Below are 17,626 nucleotides of genomic sequence, written 5' to 3'. Positions count from 1 at the left end.
ACTGAGAAGTCCAAAATCAAGATACTGGCAGATTCAGTGTTGAGTGAGGGTCTGTTTCCTGACTCTTAGATGGTGCTTTCTCACTGTGTTCTCACATTTTGGGATGGACTAGCTAGCTCTCAGTACTCTTCAATCATATTGCTGCCCATGTGATTTAATAATTTCCCCAAAGCCCAGTTTTCTAATACCATCATCTCCATGGTTAGGATTTCCACGTAAGAATTGGATGGGGACACAAATATTCACATCATGACACTTTTCTACTGATTTTGTTATTTCTTTTTTTAATACATATTTTTTAGTTCTAGTTGGACATAATACATTTATTATTTTTATGGTGCTGAGGATTGAACCCTGAGCCCTGCATGTGCTAGGCAAGCACTCTACCACTGAGCCACAACCCCAGCCCTGATTTTGTTATTTCAATGTTATAGTATTTAGTATATAAAGGTTTAAATTGTTAAATATTCATTACAGAATATTATTTTTAAAACTATAAAATTAATCAGTTTGTGGCATTTAATGATTTTTGCCTTAATTCTATTTTGTATTCTGCTAATCATTTTTTTAATTTATATATGACAGCAGAATGCATTACAATTCTTATTACACATATAGAGCACAATTTTTCATATCCTTGGTTGTATACAAAGTATATTCACACCAATTTGTGTCTTCTTACATGTACTTTGGATAATAATGATCATCATATTACACATCATTTCTAACCCCATACCCCCTCCCTTCCCTTCCAATCCATCTGCCCTATCTAGAATTCATCTATTCCCCCCATGCTCCCTCTCCCTATCCTACTATGAATCAGCCTCCTTACATCAAAGAAAACATTCGGCATTTGGTTTTTTGGGACTGGCTAACTTCACTTAGCATTATCTTCTCTAACTCATCCATTTACCTGCAAATGCCATGATTTTATTCTCTTTTATTGCTGAGTAATATTTCATTGTGTATACATGCCACATTCCAAGTGTGATTTTTTAATGTATGTTTTTAGTTGTAGATGGACAGAATACCTTTATTTAATTTATTTATTTATTTTTATGTGGTGCTGAGGAGCAAACCCCGTGGCTCACATGTGAATTACAACCCCACCCCTCTAATTGTGATTTTTTTTTTTTTTAACCAACATAAGGAGAACTTTAGAATACTGTATGCTTTGGATGACAGTATGCAAAACAAGTCAGCAGAGGGAGAGCCTGAATGCAGGGAACTGAACCCAGGTAGGCAGAATGAGAAAGGAAGATAGAGGATGAGTGATAGATCAATGGATCCAGGCATGTGGGAGGTGAGGAGGAGGAGGAGTCAGAAATGACTTAGGTTTCGGGACTGAGTCACTGAAATTAAGGGTGATGCTATTAAAAGAAAAAAGGACTCAAGAGGAAGAACAGGTTTGAGAAGGAAAGACATGGTACTGAGTTTTTAAGACTTCAGCGACTATGCCCACTTTGTTCATCAGGCCTCATTGCCTAGGGCTAGCAACATGTGTATGCTGGTGCTCAGTGCTTCCCCTTACCTGTTTGCTTGCTGTGTAATTGCCAGAACACTCCAAGCAGTTATGGTAGGCACTGTAACAGATGACAGGCTCTGGCAGGCTCTCCAGGAAAAGCAGCAAGGCTTCAGCTACAGAATGATTGCTAGCAGCTTTTGGCCCATCGTTAAGGAACAGGTAATGATGTTGCCCATGGTTAGGAGAAGGCCCAGGGCCAGCACATGCTAGAAGTACATGCTAGCACTGCCTCATCAGGCTTTCTGTTCAGAGCTAGGATGCCAGCCTGACATCTGGAAGGGGCCACACCGTCAAGTGAGCCAGGCCTTCCTAATTTCGTGCTATATTGGTTGCTTAAGGTTGTAAAACTTTTCTAGGCAAACTTTGAGAAAGAAAAATATGATGGTTGAGGACCCAGATTCAGACTACAAACCTTAAAAAATATCCCTACGCTTTTCTCACCGCTCTCACTCATTTTCACACATACACACATATGCACAGATCTGAATATCTGAAGGATACAGAGATTATCAATCATTCCAGTATCCAGACAGTCCCTGATATGTTCAAATTCTGATCTCAGGCCTGGCTGCTGAAATAGATCTTCCTGCAAGAAGGAAGAAAGTCACAGGACAATTACTTTCTCAGAAAATCAAAGTACAAAAAGGAGCAGTGTCAAGAGATCTCTGAATCATCCTGGTTGACAATATGATTTAGGTTGATGTGGCTAATTCATCTTCTCAGACATGGTTGTGCAATAGGTCTTTAGGCATCTATTATAAAACTATGGGTAGGGCACACTATCCAAGACAAGATCCAAGTAGCTGTTTCCTGCCTTGTTATGAAGGGATTAAGGGGGAAGTGGGGACACACTGAAAAAAATATATCATCTGTAAGATGGATAAAGCTAAAAAGGTAATTCAGAACACTGAACCAACAAGATTATGGCAATAAAGGTTATTTCCAATAGTTACAGGATACTTTACATTCATGTTTTATAAACTGATTTAACATTATATAACTGTGATAAAAGTAACAGTATTAAATGTATTGCTCAAAAGTTACATTTAAAAGTACTCCCGAGAAGGTAGACTAGCAAAGTACCCAAAAATGTAACGTCTACAGCCATATTCCTAACCCTGCCTATTAATCAGCCTGGGGACCTTAACTAATTTATTCACTTTCTGGGCATCTGTCTCCTCATCTGAGAACTATTACAAGAATTCAATGAGGCAATGAAGCGAAACACTGAGAACAGTGTTTGGTATATTGCAACACTCAAATGTGAGGTGAAAACAGAACATCATAAGAATATATGTTGCTGGACTAGGGATGTAGCTTAGTGGTAAAGTTTTGGCTTAATATGTATGAGGCCCTGGCTTTGGTCTCCAGAACTGCCAAAAAAAAAAAAAAAAAGTATGTTGTGGGATTACAATTTGTGTAGGTTTCTGTGGAACCTATATAGACAGGTCAGTCAAACTGACCAACTGACCCCATGAAGCTTGCCCAAGTTTGTCTAGAAATCAGGCCTCCAGATTCATGGGGGTTCCATTTGGTCCTCTGTCTCTGCCTGGACTTTCAATAATTTAGCACATCCCATTCCAAGAAGCTGGTGAAATTTCCCACAAATGAGACATCCCAGAAGGCCTTCATATGGCTTTGTTGCTGGAGGACCCTAGAGACCTAGGAAAGGAACATGCTGTGCTGGGAGATTGTTCAGTACAAGGCTGCTTCCACTGGGGTAATCAAGTACTATGTGTAATCGCACCAGGATGCGAAACACGGCACAAAATCTCTCACTCATTCCCCGGGGGAAGAACAGCTCTTCACAAGTTTCTTGTATTTCCATGCAAGAAGTTCTTGGATTTAATGGTCTTCCTCAAGGCAGTCTGACTTCAAATCAGGTTTGACTGCTTAGCCACACCCTACCTGCTGGATAGCATTTCGGTATAGGTAATCCACCATCATCCAGAGCTCTTTGGGGATTTCCATGGGTTTCTCTATCCGGCTCCCATCATCTTCAGTCTGCACTGGCATCAGAGTCTGAAATTAAAGAAAAATCATGACAAGGGGACCTACAATGGAACTCTGCAAGGCTGGCTTTGGTAGAATGCACAATATGGGGACAGCAAACCCATGGAAGAGGGAAGTATTTCAAATGCCTTTAACCAAACACTACACAGGCAAAAATGAAATCAGGTGGGACAAAAGGTGGCTTCTGAAAATTGGGAGAGGATTATGGCAAGCAGTTTCAATGAATCAGGTGAAAATATGCACCATTTTCTTAGGTAAAAATCATGCCTGTAGTATTTCACTGTTAGAACCAGAAAGACAGTGTGGTCTGGTGAGGAAAGAGCACACACTTGGGAGTCCAAAAATCTGAGTCCAAGGTCCAGGTCCACTGTTGACTCACCATGTGACCTCTGACAAATCACTCTCTTTGATTGGATCTCTGTTTTCATCTATATAATGGAGAGGATAATTCAAGAGTCCCTAAATAAAAAAATGCATTGGGAAAAGAAAGCATACGTATTACCATAAATCTGCCCCAAACTAGTTCACTTGCATTAGAATTCTCTCCATAAGAGCCTTTTAGATCTCAGCAAATTTAGTTTAGGATGCTAATCTACCAGGTAATGATTTTTTTAAAAATGAATAAGATCATGGGTCAGGGAACTTCCATTATCTTAGGATTTATTTCTCTAATATACTGTTAAATACTGAATGTTTAACCCCTACCCCCAATTCATATGTTGAATCCTAATCACCAATGTGATCATATTTGGAGGTAGGATTTGGGATTGTGGTTAAGTATTTGGGACTGTGTGGCTATGAAGGGGATTAGTGTCCTACAGGAGATCTGAGAAATCTCCCTCACATCCTGTGCCATGTGAGGACTCCATGAGAAGATGGCTCTCTATGAATCAGGAAGTGGCCTTCACCAAACACAAAATCTGTCGGTGTCTTTATTTTTGGACCTCTCAGCTTCCAGAATGTAAGATGTAAATTTCTGTTGTTGACAGGCCACCCATTCTAGGGTGTTCTGTTAGAGTAGCCTGAATAGACTGAGAAATCTCCTAGATGTAAAAAACTCAAAAACACAGCCACATTTTGCAGCTTTTCCCATCAAGAGATGGAGTCTTTCCCTGCCCCTCGAATCTGGGCTGGCTTCACATCTTGCTCTGGCCCATAAAATATGGCAGAATTGGTACTATGTGAGTTTGCAGCTAATACCACCAAACCCCTTATACCTTCTGCTCTCGTGCTTTGGTCACCATGTGTAGAAGCCTGAGTTAGCCCACTGAATGACGAGAGGCCATGTGGAGAGAGGGGCCCAGAGAGCAGCCAACACCAAGACCTGGGAGGGAGGCCACATTAGCAGCCAACCCTCTGACCATCACAGGTGCCTCCTGATTAAGATGGCCAGGCGAGTCTAGGCAAGACCAGGAGAAAAACCAATGACTCACTGTTGTTTTAATTTTGGGGTGGCTTGATGCACAAAAATATGTAACTGACACACTAAGCAAGCTCCAGAAGGCTGAAGAAGTCTTAATTCCCTAGGCAAGTGGGCATTGGAACACCCTGTTTGGCTTGGCTGCACCACAGTTCTAGATGTTTCCTTGTAGCATGTTACTCACCAGCTCACTAACAGTTTCCAATGGCAGGTCCAAGATTGGCTCCCTCATGTAGCACAGTGTATGAATGGGGGACCCGAAACAGCTGGGCAGGTAGTTCCCAGACACAGACAAAAAGTAATCTTTTCCCCCTTCCAAGTGCAAAACCAGAATGTCCTCAATTTTGTCTTCACCTGAGTTGAGTTTTGTAGCTGTGGTCTTATTTACAAAGAGCTCCAACTCAATCTCAATATCAGAATCTGCAGAAATATTGAAAAAAGAATAATGTTGGCTAAGGAAAGGCCAAGAGGAAAGGGTGGGGAGAGATAGGGAGAAAAGAGTAAGGCATAAAGAATTAGGAAAACAAAATAAAAGGTATCAACCAACAACCAGTAAATATGTGCTCAGAACTCAGGAGACACTAGAATAGAAGTTCATAGTCCAACTGGAAATACGAAAACAACAAACAAAAGAATTTGAATAGACAAATGCTAAAAAACTCAAGTACTGAATAACACCTATAAATCAACAAGAAGGCATGAATAAAAGAACCTTCCCTGAGTCAGCTAAGATGAAGACACCTGATCCAGTAGAAATGTGATGCAGTTATCAGCCTATGAATTGTCCACAAAGCACCCTTAATCTTTCTTAAAATCCCAGCCACTTGCAGGGTGCAAAGGAGAAGTCATTTGAGAACCAGAATAAATTTCTGGATTACTACCCCATTATCTTTCTCCTTGAGAGCAGATCACTGGGAGTTAATGACACCAAGACAGACAGGGGAAACGGCTCCTTGGCAGCAGCACCTTCTTTACAGTAATCCAATGTCTACTCTGAGAAATTATGAAACATTGGGGCTGGGGATATGGTTCAAGCTGTAAAGCGCTTGCCTGGCATGCGCAGGGCACTGGGTTCGATCCTCAGCACCACATAAAAATAAAATAAAGATGTTGTGTCCACTGAAAACTGAAAAATAAATATTAAAAAATTCTCTCTAAAAAAAAAAAAAGAAATTATGAAACATGTGCCTGGCTGAAAATATTTTTAAAACTGAACACATGCTCCTTGTCATTTTATATTTTATTTATGGATGAGTTCAGGTATTGGGTTTAAAATAAAATTTTCACTCAGAAGCAGAAAGCTTATTTTAGGAAAATGAGCAAAAATAGGGTAGGACATTCCCCAAACCAAAAACCAGGAACCTAGAAGAGAAACTTTACCTGGCAGGAGGAATCCTTTGTTGGGGTTGGCATTCAGCCACTGCTTACAGAAAGAGTGTTCCCCAGGCTTGTTGATGAATTCAAACTGACAGGGTACTTGTCCATTATGAATTGTAAAGGACTCTACTTGCAATTGCATGTATTTCACATTCTGAAAACAGAACTGAGAACAAGCACCCAACAAGTCAGAACCAGTGCCCTCTCCCTGGCCACCTGCCTGGCCAACCCAACTACACAATCCTTACCCTGGGAAGAAAATAAAGGACCATCTCTTTTCAATGTCTCTGCATTAGGTATTTCCCTCAGAAGACATAGCTACCACTAAAGATCAGTTATTTGTGTTTAACCCAAAACTCTAAAATCTCAAGGTTGTACATGTAAATTTACATGTAAACTTCCCAAATGAATCAAAGTTATATCTTCTATATCCATAACCATTTCCAAAATATGCTTCAAAAATTCCACCCATTAATATGAAGCTCAAGTTCACCCTTCTAAGTAGGTGGACATCTATAGCATTAAACATACCTTTACCATAGCCTCCATTTGATTGTGTGGTTTGGTCAACTTTGAAAGACCTATGCTGCAGTCTTTTCATGAAAAACCTTTAGATCTAATTGGACTTCCCTACTGCCCATCACTTTTCTATGCAAAAACAAAAAAAATTCAGAATTGATTTAATCTTAAAGCATCAGTAGAAAGACAATTCCATTGCAAGAACACACATGAGTTATTCTAAAATCAAACAACGCACATTTGGGATCATCTTCTGCTTTAGAAGATGAGGACATGAATATATCCTAAGCCAACAACCTCTCTCTTCTCACTAGCATCATCGGCCTTGCTTTATCTAGAAACAGCCTCTCCAGGAAGTCTAGAGTCTAACAGCCTCCAGAAATTCTAAGCTTTAGTAGAAAAGGGAGGTTCAAGTACTAGCAATAGAAAAGCCCATTACTAATATTCTTAACATGTCTTTCCTACCTCTCGCTTAGAGAGAGAGACAGACGGAATGTTGGCATTTTCCATCTTATCCAGGGAGCGAACAATTTCCTCCAGAGTCTTCCGGTACAGTTCTTCATTTATGACCTTCACCTAGAAGGGAAACATCAGAAACTAAGTACCAAGGCTTCTACCCACTTCCTCTTTTTTGGTATAGAGGGCATTCACAGCATTGAGAAACAGCAGTAGATAACTAAATAAATTTAGTTCATTAACAAAGAACCGGGGGCTGGGGATGTGGCTCAAGCGGTAGCGCGCTCGCCTGGCATGTGTGCGGCCCGGGTTCGATCCTCAGCACCACATACCAACAAAGATGTTGTGTCCGCCGAGAACTAAAAAATAAATATTAAAAATTCTCTCTCTCTCTCACTCTCTCTCCTCTCTCACTCTCTCTTTAAAAAAAAAAAAAAAAAAAAAAAAAAAAACAAAGAACCTAATTAGCAATAGTCTTAGAAGGATCCTTAAGCTGTGGTAAAAAGTCACCTGCTTCCTGAATAGCAAAAAGAAAACACAGGAGTAAAAGCTAATTAATTGGCAGCTAATCCTGTCACATCTGGCCCCTGGCGGAAAGAGGTTCAGTGCCTAGGTCTATGTTGCTTGCTGCCACCCTCAGGCTAGCAGTGGGAAACTTTTCTAGAGCTCTGATTTAAAGCAGTGTTTCTCAGGCTTTTTTTTTTTTTTTTTTTTAATATTTATTTATGTTTTAGGTGTAGATGGACACAACACAATGCCTTTATTTTTATGTGGTGCTGAGGATCAAACCTGGGTCCCGCCTGTGCGAGGCGAGCGCTCTGCCACTGAGCCACAATCCCAGCCCTCTCAGGCTTTTTTAAACCCATGCTCTATCAGCCAGGAAGATTTTTGTCAGGCTCTTTCTTCTGCATTTTGAATTATAATTTTTTTTTTCATTTTCCAGTAACAATTAATTATAATATTGACTTTTCTCAAACTATACACAACCTCATAGATTTTGATATGCTTCTGTCCATACCTTGAAAATTGGTAATAAAAGCATCTCAGAAGTCACTGATGGAGAAATATCAATAGATATTTCTATGAAATGAAAACATGTTTGAGCTGGGCATGGTGCTACATACCTGCAATCTCAGCAACTTGGAAGGCTGAGGAAGGAGGATCACAAGTTTGAAACCAGCCATAGCAACTTAGTGGGACTCTCAGCAACTTACAGAGAGACCCTCTCTCAAAAAATAAAAAGGGATGGGGATGTAGTTCAGTGGTAAAGTGCCCCTAGGTTCAGTCCCTAGGGTGTATAAATAAATAAAATAAAATTTTAAAAACACAAATTTTTTTCTCTTTCGAGATGGGGGTCTTATGTCCATGCTGGCCTTGAACCCCTGGGCTCAAGCAATCCTCCTGCCTTAGCCTCCCAAGTAGCTGTGACTATAGGCACATTCCACTGTGCCCAGCTAAAATACAATTTTCTAATAAAATATAATTTTCTAATGTCATTTCCTTCTATAGAAATACTCACACATACACAAAAATATATGTGAAGGATGTTCACTACAGCACTGCATATAACAGCAAAGCTTTGGCAACAACTTAAATGATCATTGATGCATTATGGTTCACCTACACTATGGAATAGTTTTCAACCTTTAAAATGATGAGGTAGCTCTGCTTGTACTGATATGGAAAGATTGTCTTAAGATATATGGGGGAGATGTTCTCAGAACAATATGTACAATGTGAACTCTTTTCCCAAAAGAAAGAGAAAAATAAAAATATCCTGATAGACTCATTTGTAAATGAATAAAGAAAGGTCTGGAATAATACAGTCCAAAAAGCAAATCTTCCAAGTATGTGGACATACACAGAATGATACCAAAACAATTATTAAACTAAGACAAATTTTAAAAGGCACATCCTCATATTAAGGGTGGTGGTAGAGAACAAAAAGACAAAACATAATCCTGATGTGAAAACAAATTCCCTACAGAAAGATTATAACAGGCATCAACTGCCCACCTACCCCAATGTCAAATACAGAGCTGACAGGCTTGTGGTCACTGGTTTTCAGGGCCATGTGGCTCTGGTAACTCAGCTGAATGATGTTCTTCCCTTTCCAGAGGACTCGGTCACACCAGGCAGGAGCACGACACTTCTCACTGAAATGCAAAGTCCACGCTGGGGAAACTCACAGCAACTACAGTAGGTTCCACTGCCTGGCTAGTGCTCTGGCTCAGGCAGGAAACAATGAGGCAAAGACTTTGTATCTATGTGGCCTAGTGATCTAAGACAGCAGAACAAGTTGGGCCCACCAAGAAATAACATGTATCCAAATAACAGGGTTATTATCCAAAGCAATTATGAAAGCTCAAAGTCCAACACAGTTCAGACTGATTCTCTGCTCTTCATCCTCCTGTGAGGATTAGGAGAGTGTAAAAAGGTGATACGAGAGTAGGCCTAACCTTCAAGGACGATGGTTAAGGGGACAGGCTGAACTCCTACTGCCTGGGTTCAAGTCCTGCCTCCACCACTTGCCTGTTTGGTAGGCTTTTTGATTTCTCTATGCCTCAACCCCAATCTCATATAATACCTACCTCAACAGGTTGTTGAGATGATTAAATGAGATAATAACGTGTCTCAAATAGTGTGTGGCACACAGTAAACACTAATAAAAAGATTCTAAATACTGTGTAATGACCAAGAACAAGCTTACTTGGAGTCATCTCATCACCCTAAGCTCAGCTGAAAAGTAAATCAGTATCAAGACATTATGGGGTTGGGGTTGCGGCTCAGAGGTAGAGCACTTGCCTAGCATGTGTGCGGCACTGGGTTTGATCCTCAACACCAGATAAAAATATTAAAAAAAAAAAAAAAGACTTATTATGGAGCAAAGCTTATGACAGTTAAAAGAAAATATTTGGGAAGGCTGGCTGCTTCATCAACAGATACTGACAGAAAATGTTTGACCAGAGTGGAAAACATGGGGAAAGAGAGGAAATTTATGTCCTTCTTAAGTCCATGAGGGCAAGTGCTTCCCAGAATTCCCAGGTTTCCATTTGTTAAATCCACTAAATTTACCCCTGACCTACCTGGTGTCCCAGTCATCGGAACCGGTGTCATACTTATAGGTAGGTTGGAACGTGAGCTCACCCTCTGTGAAGCCTTCGAAGACAGTCTTTGCAGCAACTTGAATTTTCAGCTACATAAAAGGATGGGAGAAAAAAATAGCCTCAGAATAAAGAGTCAAACCTTGAATCAGTAAAGAGGAAATCAATTTGGAATCTAAGCCGTACCTCAAAGGAAAAGGCCCCGTAAGATAACTACATTTTGTAAGATTTTTGAATAGAAGCAAGCTGACCATGCACCTCATATACGGTTTTTAAGGATCTTTTATAAGAGCAAACCCGCATCCAAGGGGCATGAGTACCACCTTCCCAAGATGTCCTTAAGAAGACAAGGGACCACTTAGCATAGTTTTTCTCTCCCAAGTATCAAACACTTATCTGTGCAGTACAGTGGCTCCAATTATACAGAGATAAAACTGTGGTACGTGAACTGGGAGAAGCTCTGTGCCTTGGTTCCCCATCTGTAAATTTTGGGTTTGTAATAGACCCTACTTTATAGGGTCATTAGAAAGATCAACTGTCAATCTAAAACAGTGCCTAACACATTTTGAAAATAGCATCATTCCTGTTGTATTAATTCTAGGACCTCTTTTGGATCACACTCAGAAGAGATAAAAACTACATGTGCTCCTGCCTCTTCCTGGAACAATAAGCTTGGTACTGCATGGACTGGTGGGGGAACTGTCAGCTCTAACGTGGGGGTCAGGGTCGACCACCACTTCCTGACAGTATTATTCTTTCAAAACACTATTAGGGCTGGGGTTGTAGCTCAGTGGTAGAGCGCTTGCCTGGCATGTGTGAGGCACTGGGTTCGATTCTCAGCACCACATATAAATAAATAAAATCAAGGTCCATCGACAACAACAACAACAACAAAACATTATTAAATAAAAAGCAATAGGAAATAAGAAAACTCTAGGTGTAAAGGCAAGCTCATGGTTCTTGAACAGTACAGATAGACTGTAAAGCATCTGCAGGCAGATAACACACAAAATGGGTGATACTACTTCAGGAAAGAATAGAAGTCGAGTGGAAATGGGTATCAAATTATAGGGAAAACTGGAATGTCTCAGTCCAGAACACAGAGAGAAACAAACAGACAGATAGGGAACAAACTGGGTGAATGCTGACATGGAGATTAAGTAGAATAAAAGTAATTTACCCAGGAAAAGAGCTGGAGAGGGGGGAAAAAAAAATGAGTCGATAAAAAAAGGAAAGACATTTCAGAGTTGGTTCTTTTCCTTTGATAAATCTGTACTGCAGAAGAAAGAGATAATAGAAAGATTTAGATTAATGATAATAACCTTAGTGATTATTAAAAGATGGGGACTCAGGAGACGAAAAAAGAAAAAGAACTTTGAACTCTGACCAATAAACAGGAGTAGCCAGAAGAAAGCGGAGAGAAACAGACTTCTCTTGTCCTGAGAAATGACTAATGCTCTGAGAAAGAAATGCTAAGTCCAATGATGATGGAGAAGAGGTTACAGAACTGGCTCCTGGAGAAGGTGCAGGAAGGCCCTTAGAGCTGTCATTCACACTGGAGAAGTCTGGTAAGGAGAAGGATATAGGGAGTAGGAGGCTCCTTCTAAAAAATTACTGAATCATCTTAAAGATACAAAATACTTTCTTTATAGAAGTTGGACCCTTCCGTGTCAACTTCAGACCTCTTGAATGAATGGAAGAGAACATGCTTTTGTTCCCAAAGGAGACAAGGTGCCTAGAGGGAAGAGTTGATGGGGAAAACATTTCTGAATAGAGAAGCGCAGATGAAACAAAGAAATGGCTGGACAACATCAGGACCTCAGGACCACCTTCCAAAATAGAAGGAAAAGCCAAGGGTTGGGAAACTGAGCTTTCCTGTGCCCTTACAGTGGGGAGCAGATGCCTGAAGAGGACATAGGTGGCCATCTGTACCTGATCATATGCATACAGGGTTTGAAAGGCCTTCTCTTCGATGAGTTTTTTCACTTTTTCCACATCCAGTTCTTCTATTCTGTAGTTGAGATCCCCCAGCCACAAGATCACACTGTGAGAACAGAGCACAAAGGTAACAGAGTTTAGGAGGGACTTTATCCTCTCCAGGGTGCTTCTGACATAAGGCCCCTGAGGCCCAGCCTCTTGGGAGTTGGGTGGGGAAGCGACTTAGCTGTTCCAAAACTTTTCTCTCTTGCCCTCACATCCAATACCATGTCTAACATGCTGCCTACTCAATTATCTTGATCCAAGTTCATTTTAAACAGCCTTGAGTTCTCCTTGACTATTTTATTCTTAGATAATTAGAAAGACAGTCTAATGAGATCTAAAAGCAAGATAAAAATTCACTCCTTTGCTGAGAAGTGGGGAAAAAAAAGATAAAAAATTGAGTCATGCCAATCACCTAGAGACCTCCAAACCAGACTATGCCTTCATGCCACCTCTGCCTCTACGTTGCATCCCAGTCCACAAAACATACTCTCAGCCTTTGCTTCTAGATTGAACTCCTCTGAAACAAAGCTCAATCTTTAGACAGGAGCTTGGATCTTAGCACCACATTACTGATTGGCTCATTCTGTACTCCTGGACACAGGGTGACAGGTGGTTTATTGTATCTGCTGCTTTGGGAAAAAGCAAACCGAAGGATCCCTGATGATATCACACATCTCATGAAATCCAATATTATTCTATCTGAAGCCAACAAGCATGTCATAGAGAATCTGCGCAGCAGTGTACACACATCCAAATAAATGCATCTACATGCTAAGAGCAGACCACAGAAACTCGAGCTGCATTCTCACAAACTAGGATGCTGTGGTTCAAGAATGTGAGGAGCTCAGCTGTAAGACATTCTCCCTGCTGGGGGTCTCAGGAGAGGCCCTGGAGGAGAAAAGCCATCCTGTTAGTATCTAGAACACCCACAAGCTAGGGACAGCTCCACTGCCATAAGGTGAGAGGTGTGACTCTGCTTATTCTATGGCAGGCACCAAGGCCCCAGTAGCTTCTTTGTCTTTGTCAAAGAAGTGGCACAGGCTTCCACTGTTACCATAAAGTCTGAAATTCTAAGGTTTTGAATTCAGACAAACAGCAAGTTGTAGATATAAACACAATAAGGATAATGAGCAAAAAACGAACACAAGATGCTCAAAGCAGCTGCAACTACAGCTTTGTAAAGCTGAACCAAGAGGAAAAAGTTGTGGGAGGCGAACAAGTGTGGTCCAACTCTCGTTTACCATGATCTGGAAACAATAGACAGCAAATCCTAAAACACACTTCTAAACACTGTTTGAGATGCTTGCTCTTTGGTTGCTCTCTTCACAGTGTCAGGTCAAGGAAGATCCACACTGACTAAATATTATACTTGTCCTTGGACAAATGATGCTTGAGCATAATTCTAGGGGTCTGTCAGATGGTAATCAGGAAACTAAAAACTTCCAAGAGATATAATCTACAAGTAGCCAAGAGCTGGCAGACAGATACCCCCACTCCAGCAGTCATCTCCCCAGTAAGACACAGCCCACAACTCTAAACATCACACATGACAACTATTTGGAGAAGCCCAGACTCACTCATGCTTGTTGATGGTGAGAGGAGGGAGACTTGGGTCCACCTGACAAAACTGCATTCGAGAACAAATGTCTTTATAGTCTTGGTTCCTCCTTTCATACTCTTCTGTGTGGGCTGCCAAGTGAGAATTCACAACGCAGATGCTGGTATTGTGCAGCTGGAACCTGATCGCCACGCCTCCTTTGTTACCCTATTAAAAGGATGCCCCAAAATCCAATTCACAACTTAATTGTGTTAGTCATTTCAAGCCACAAACTTTCAAATTTTTTTTTCTTAAATCATTTTCATAATGACCCTGTGAGGTTATTCTATTGAAAACAACTCCATGAAGGCAAAATAACGAGCCAGTCAGTGGGAGCAGAGCTCAGAGCCTGGCTCTCTCAACTGAGTGTTCTATTCTCTTATCACAGGTGAGCCACAGGCTCTCCCTTTATCACATGGGGTTCAGCTCTGCAGGAGAACCTAAGAACAGGACTCTAGTACCCTCAAGAAGAGAAGGAAACTGCAAACCTAATATCAGCACCTTAGTCTTCCTTGGTAACCCAATGTAATTTCTGTACCATACTTCATGGGTTAAATGGCAGGATCAACCAGAAGCTCTAGCATTGAGTAAATACAGATGAGTGCTATTCAAGAAAATCAGCCAACAATTTACTACTATATGATTTCTTTCTTTCTTTCTTTTTTAATATTTGTTAGTTGTGGATGGACCTTTAATTTATTTATTTATATGTGATGCTGAGAACTGAACCCAGGGTCTCACACATGCTAAGGCAAATACTCTTCCACTGAACTACAACTCCAGCCCCCTTTAAAAAAAAAATTTATATATATATATCCACACACATATATATACACATATATACATATATACATATTTATTTATTTATTTTAGTTGTAGTTGGACACAATACCTTTATTTTATTTATTTATTTTTATGTGGTGCTGAGGATCAAACCCAGTGCCTCACACATGCCAGGCAAGTGCTCTACCACTGAGCTACACCTCTAGCCCCCTACCATATGATCTCTAAACAGTCTGCTCAATCCAGCCTTGCTTGAGGGTAAACTCAGCTTGCAACACTGACACTCTCAAAGTAGGACACATGTGGTCGCTGCATCTCGAGATGCTGAGTTAAAACTTTAGGGGCCAAGGCCCTTATATGTCAGACACAACAACCCCAAACTTACCATCCTTCCCATGATTCCCGTCCCAACAGTCTCAGCTTCCACTTCTGAGATATGCGCTGCATGTTCTTGTTTGACATACAACAGCAGCATAATCCCAACCAGTCGGATAAGCTTCACCTGAAGAATATCCCAGTCATGACATAAGATAGAAGGTGCAAACAGGTATAAATATCCCAAAGGAAAAGGGGTCTCAAAGCTGACTGAGAATATATCTCCTTCTTCATGTCAGAACACAAGGCATGCTACATGATAACAGGAAGAGCTTGCAAGCACCAAAGCCCTGTGTCTTTCCCACCCAGAGGTACCCCTTGGAGGCCCTGGAACTGAAAACAGCAGCATAATTATGACTGGCTTACAATAAAGATGATGAAAGGGTGAAAAATTATCTTAGACTTTCCCTATGTGCAGTAACATAAAAGTAAAAGGTCCCTGACTCCTTTCTTACCTTTGCATATTTGGCATCTGGATGAAGACCCTCTGACACAGCTTTAAACCATTCTTCTTCCTTTGGGGTATCATGAAAGAAAAAGGCTTCCTTACTCAAGTCGAGTTCCTGGAATCTATTGGAGAAGCAACAAGTTAATAGAGAAATGCAATATGCAAATAATACATTCTTGAATTGATTTACGTGCATAAGTACTAGCTGTCTAAGCTGAACTGCAGGACCTTCAGGAGGGAAGAAAGATATACACTTGGAGCCAAAGAACTAAACACCATGGAATTTACCAGGTACTTTTGCAAACATCAGCCCATTTCCTCTTCATGACCCAGACTACGAAGTAGTTTAGCAGCATGCCCATTTTATATCTGCAATCACTAGTTCACACAAGCCCAAGCGGCAAACTGGGATTCAAACCTAGGTCTATGTGAACTCCAAATTCTACTTTTTTCCAATATACAAAACAGCTTCCTTTGATGCCACTCCCCACTAACAGTACCCAGTACAGTGATGAGAGAAGAGAAAGGGAAAAAAAATAAATGACTATTTGAGTGCATAAGTGCAAACCTGTAATCCCAAATATATAGGAGGCTGAGGCAGGAGAATCTCAAGGGCAAGGCCAGTCTGGGTAACTAAGTGAGATTCTGTCTCAAAAAAAGAAAAAGAAAGGGCCAAGAATGTAGCTCAGTGGTGGAGGACTCCTGGATTTAATCCCCAGTACTTAAAAAAGAAAAAAAAAGTAGCACACAGTGGCACATGCCTGTCATCCCAGCAGCTTGGGAGGCTATGACAGGAGAATTCCTCAGCAACTGCAATGCACTAAGCAACTCAGTGAGACCCTGTCTCTAAGTAAAATACAAAATAGGGCTGGGGACGTGGCTCAGTGGTCCAGTACCCCTGAGTTCAATCCCCAATATCAAAAAAAAACCAAAAAAACCCCTAATCTATGAGACTTAGTTTCCTTCCCTGGCAAAAGGTATTTTTGTTTTGTGACCAAATGGGTGTTGAATGCCTAAGTAATGAAATTCAGTTCAGGATGCACTGATTTTAACAGAAATCTACACTAAAAATCAAATATGAGCATTTCAATGCCATGCACAGCACTTTGCTGGACCTTTGTGTACCAAGAGAAGAACATCAAGCAGAGAAGCAGCCATTAAACGAGCACTCAGTTTTCAATTCCTTCACTGTCCTGAAGACTCAGCTACATGTCCAAGTCCCCATGGCCACAGCTGTACATACATTCTGAGGAAAGAAGAGACATCTAGGAGAGAAGCACTCACCCTACACAGTACACATCTGGGGCCTGGATACCGTGGCTCAGCCAAGGGCGGAGGCATTCTTTAGGGGACTGTCCATTCACATTGTAAGTTCCCACAAAAAACCTGTCATCAAAGAGAATTGATCAGTGACCTGGAAGCACTGAGGAGAGACTGGGAAAAGCATTTATGCTGATTTTACCTAGTTTCAGTCTCTACACAGTGGCATTTTAAGACATAGAAATGTCATATTTAACCAGGACCAGTGACTATGGCATCAAGGATGACTAGCAAACTCCATGATGCCTGTTGCTTTTGTGATAAAGACTTCACACAACACAGACCCACCCTGAACATTCTTATTTCCTTTCAACAGCCACTACGGAGCCATCATCCACAAAACGATTGCTTACCCTGTGTATGCTACTTAAGTGAGAAATGCCTTGGAAGTTACTTTTGGCAAGGAAACAACACCAGTGCTCAGAAGGTTATTACTTTACGATAACTAACTATTTCTATCTCTAGAAACAATGTTATTTTGACTTGTAATCCCATTAAAGATCCAGCAGAATCCTGCAACCTTTATTCATTTAACTTTTTTAAAATAATTTCTTGTTTTTATTTTTTAAATTTATTTTTATCAGGTATACGTGACAGCAGAATGTATTTTGATTCATTGTCCACAACTGCAGCACAACTTTATGTTTCTATGGTTGTACATGATGTAGCACATCACACCATATGTACAGTCACACTTTTACATTTA

The 17,626-nt window shown here is 40.7% G+C and overlaps 1 protein-coding gene across 13 annotated transcripts in view; it reads right to left on the bottom strand.

Annotated features, from left to right (window-relative positions):
- INPP5B (inositol polyphosphate-5-phosphatase B) overlaps positions 1–17,626 on the bottom strand; it is a 54,973-nt gene that overhangs the window by 2,186 nt on the left and 35,161 nt on the right. For 11 of the 13 annotated variants that reach the window (XM_081306610.1, XM_081306611.1, XM_081306605.1 and 8 more), the window contains 13 exons: positions 16,885–16,986; positions 15,608–15,722; positions 15,163–15,279; positions 13,975–14,162; positions 12,347–12,458; positions 10,397–10,506; positions 9,331–9,466; positions 7,320–7,430; positions 6,339–6,501; positions 5,143–5,378; positions 3,434–3,547; positions 2,027–2,111; positions 1,532–1,659 (listed from right to left, as the gene is read on the bottom strand). In XM_081306610.1, coding sequence (XP_081162736.1) covers positions 1,532–1,659; positions 2,027–2,111; positions 3,434–3,547; positions 5,143–5,378; positions 6,339–6,501; positions 7,320–7,430; positions 9,331–9,466; positions 10,397–10,506; positions 12,347–12,458; positions 13,975–14,162; positions 15,163–15,279; positions 15,608–15,722; positions 16,885–16,986 — 1,717 coding nt within the window. The remainder of the gene's footprint in view (positions 1–1,531; positions 1,660–2,026; positions 2,112–3,433; positions 3,548–5,142; positions 5,379–6,338; positions 6,502–7,319; positions 7,431–9,330; positions 9,467–10,396; positions 10,507–12,346; positions 12,459–13,974; positions 14,163–15,162; positions 15,280–15,607; positions 15,723–16,884; positions 16,987–17,626) is intronic. The other 2 variants (XM_081306617.1, XM_081306616.1) reach the window with 2 other exon arrangements.

Source organism: Spermophilus citellus, assembly GCF_964194105.1.
Source record: "Spermophilus citellus genome assembly, chromosome: 9".
Lineage (NCBI taxonomy): Eukaryota > Metazoa > Chordata > Mammalia > Rodentia > Sciuridae > Spermophilus > Spermophilus citellus.
The sequence above is the reverse complement of the archived record's forward strand: the minus strand, read 5'-3'. Positions and strand labels throughout refer to the sequence as shown.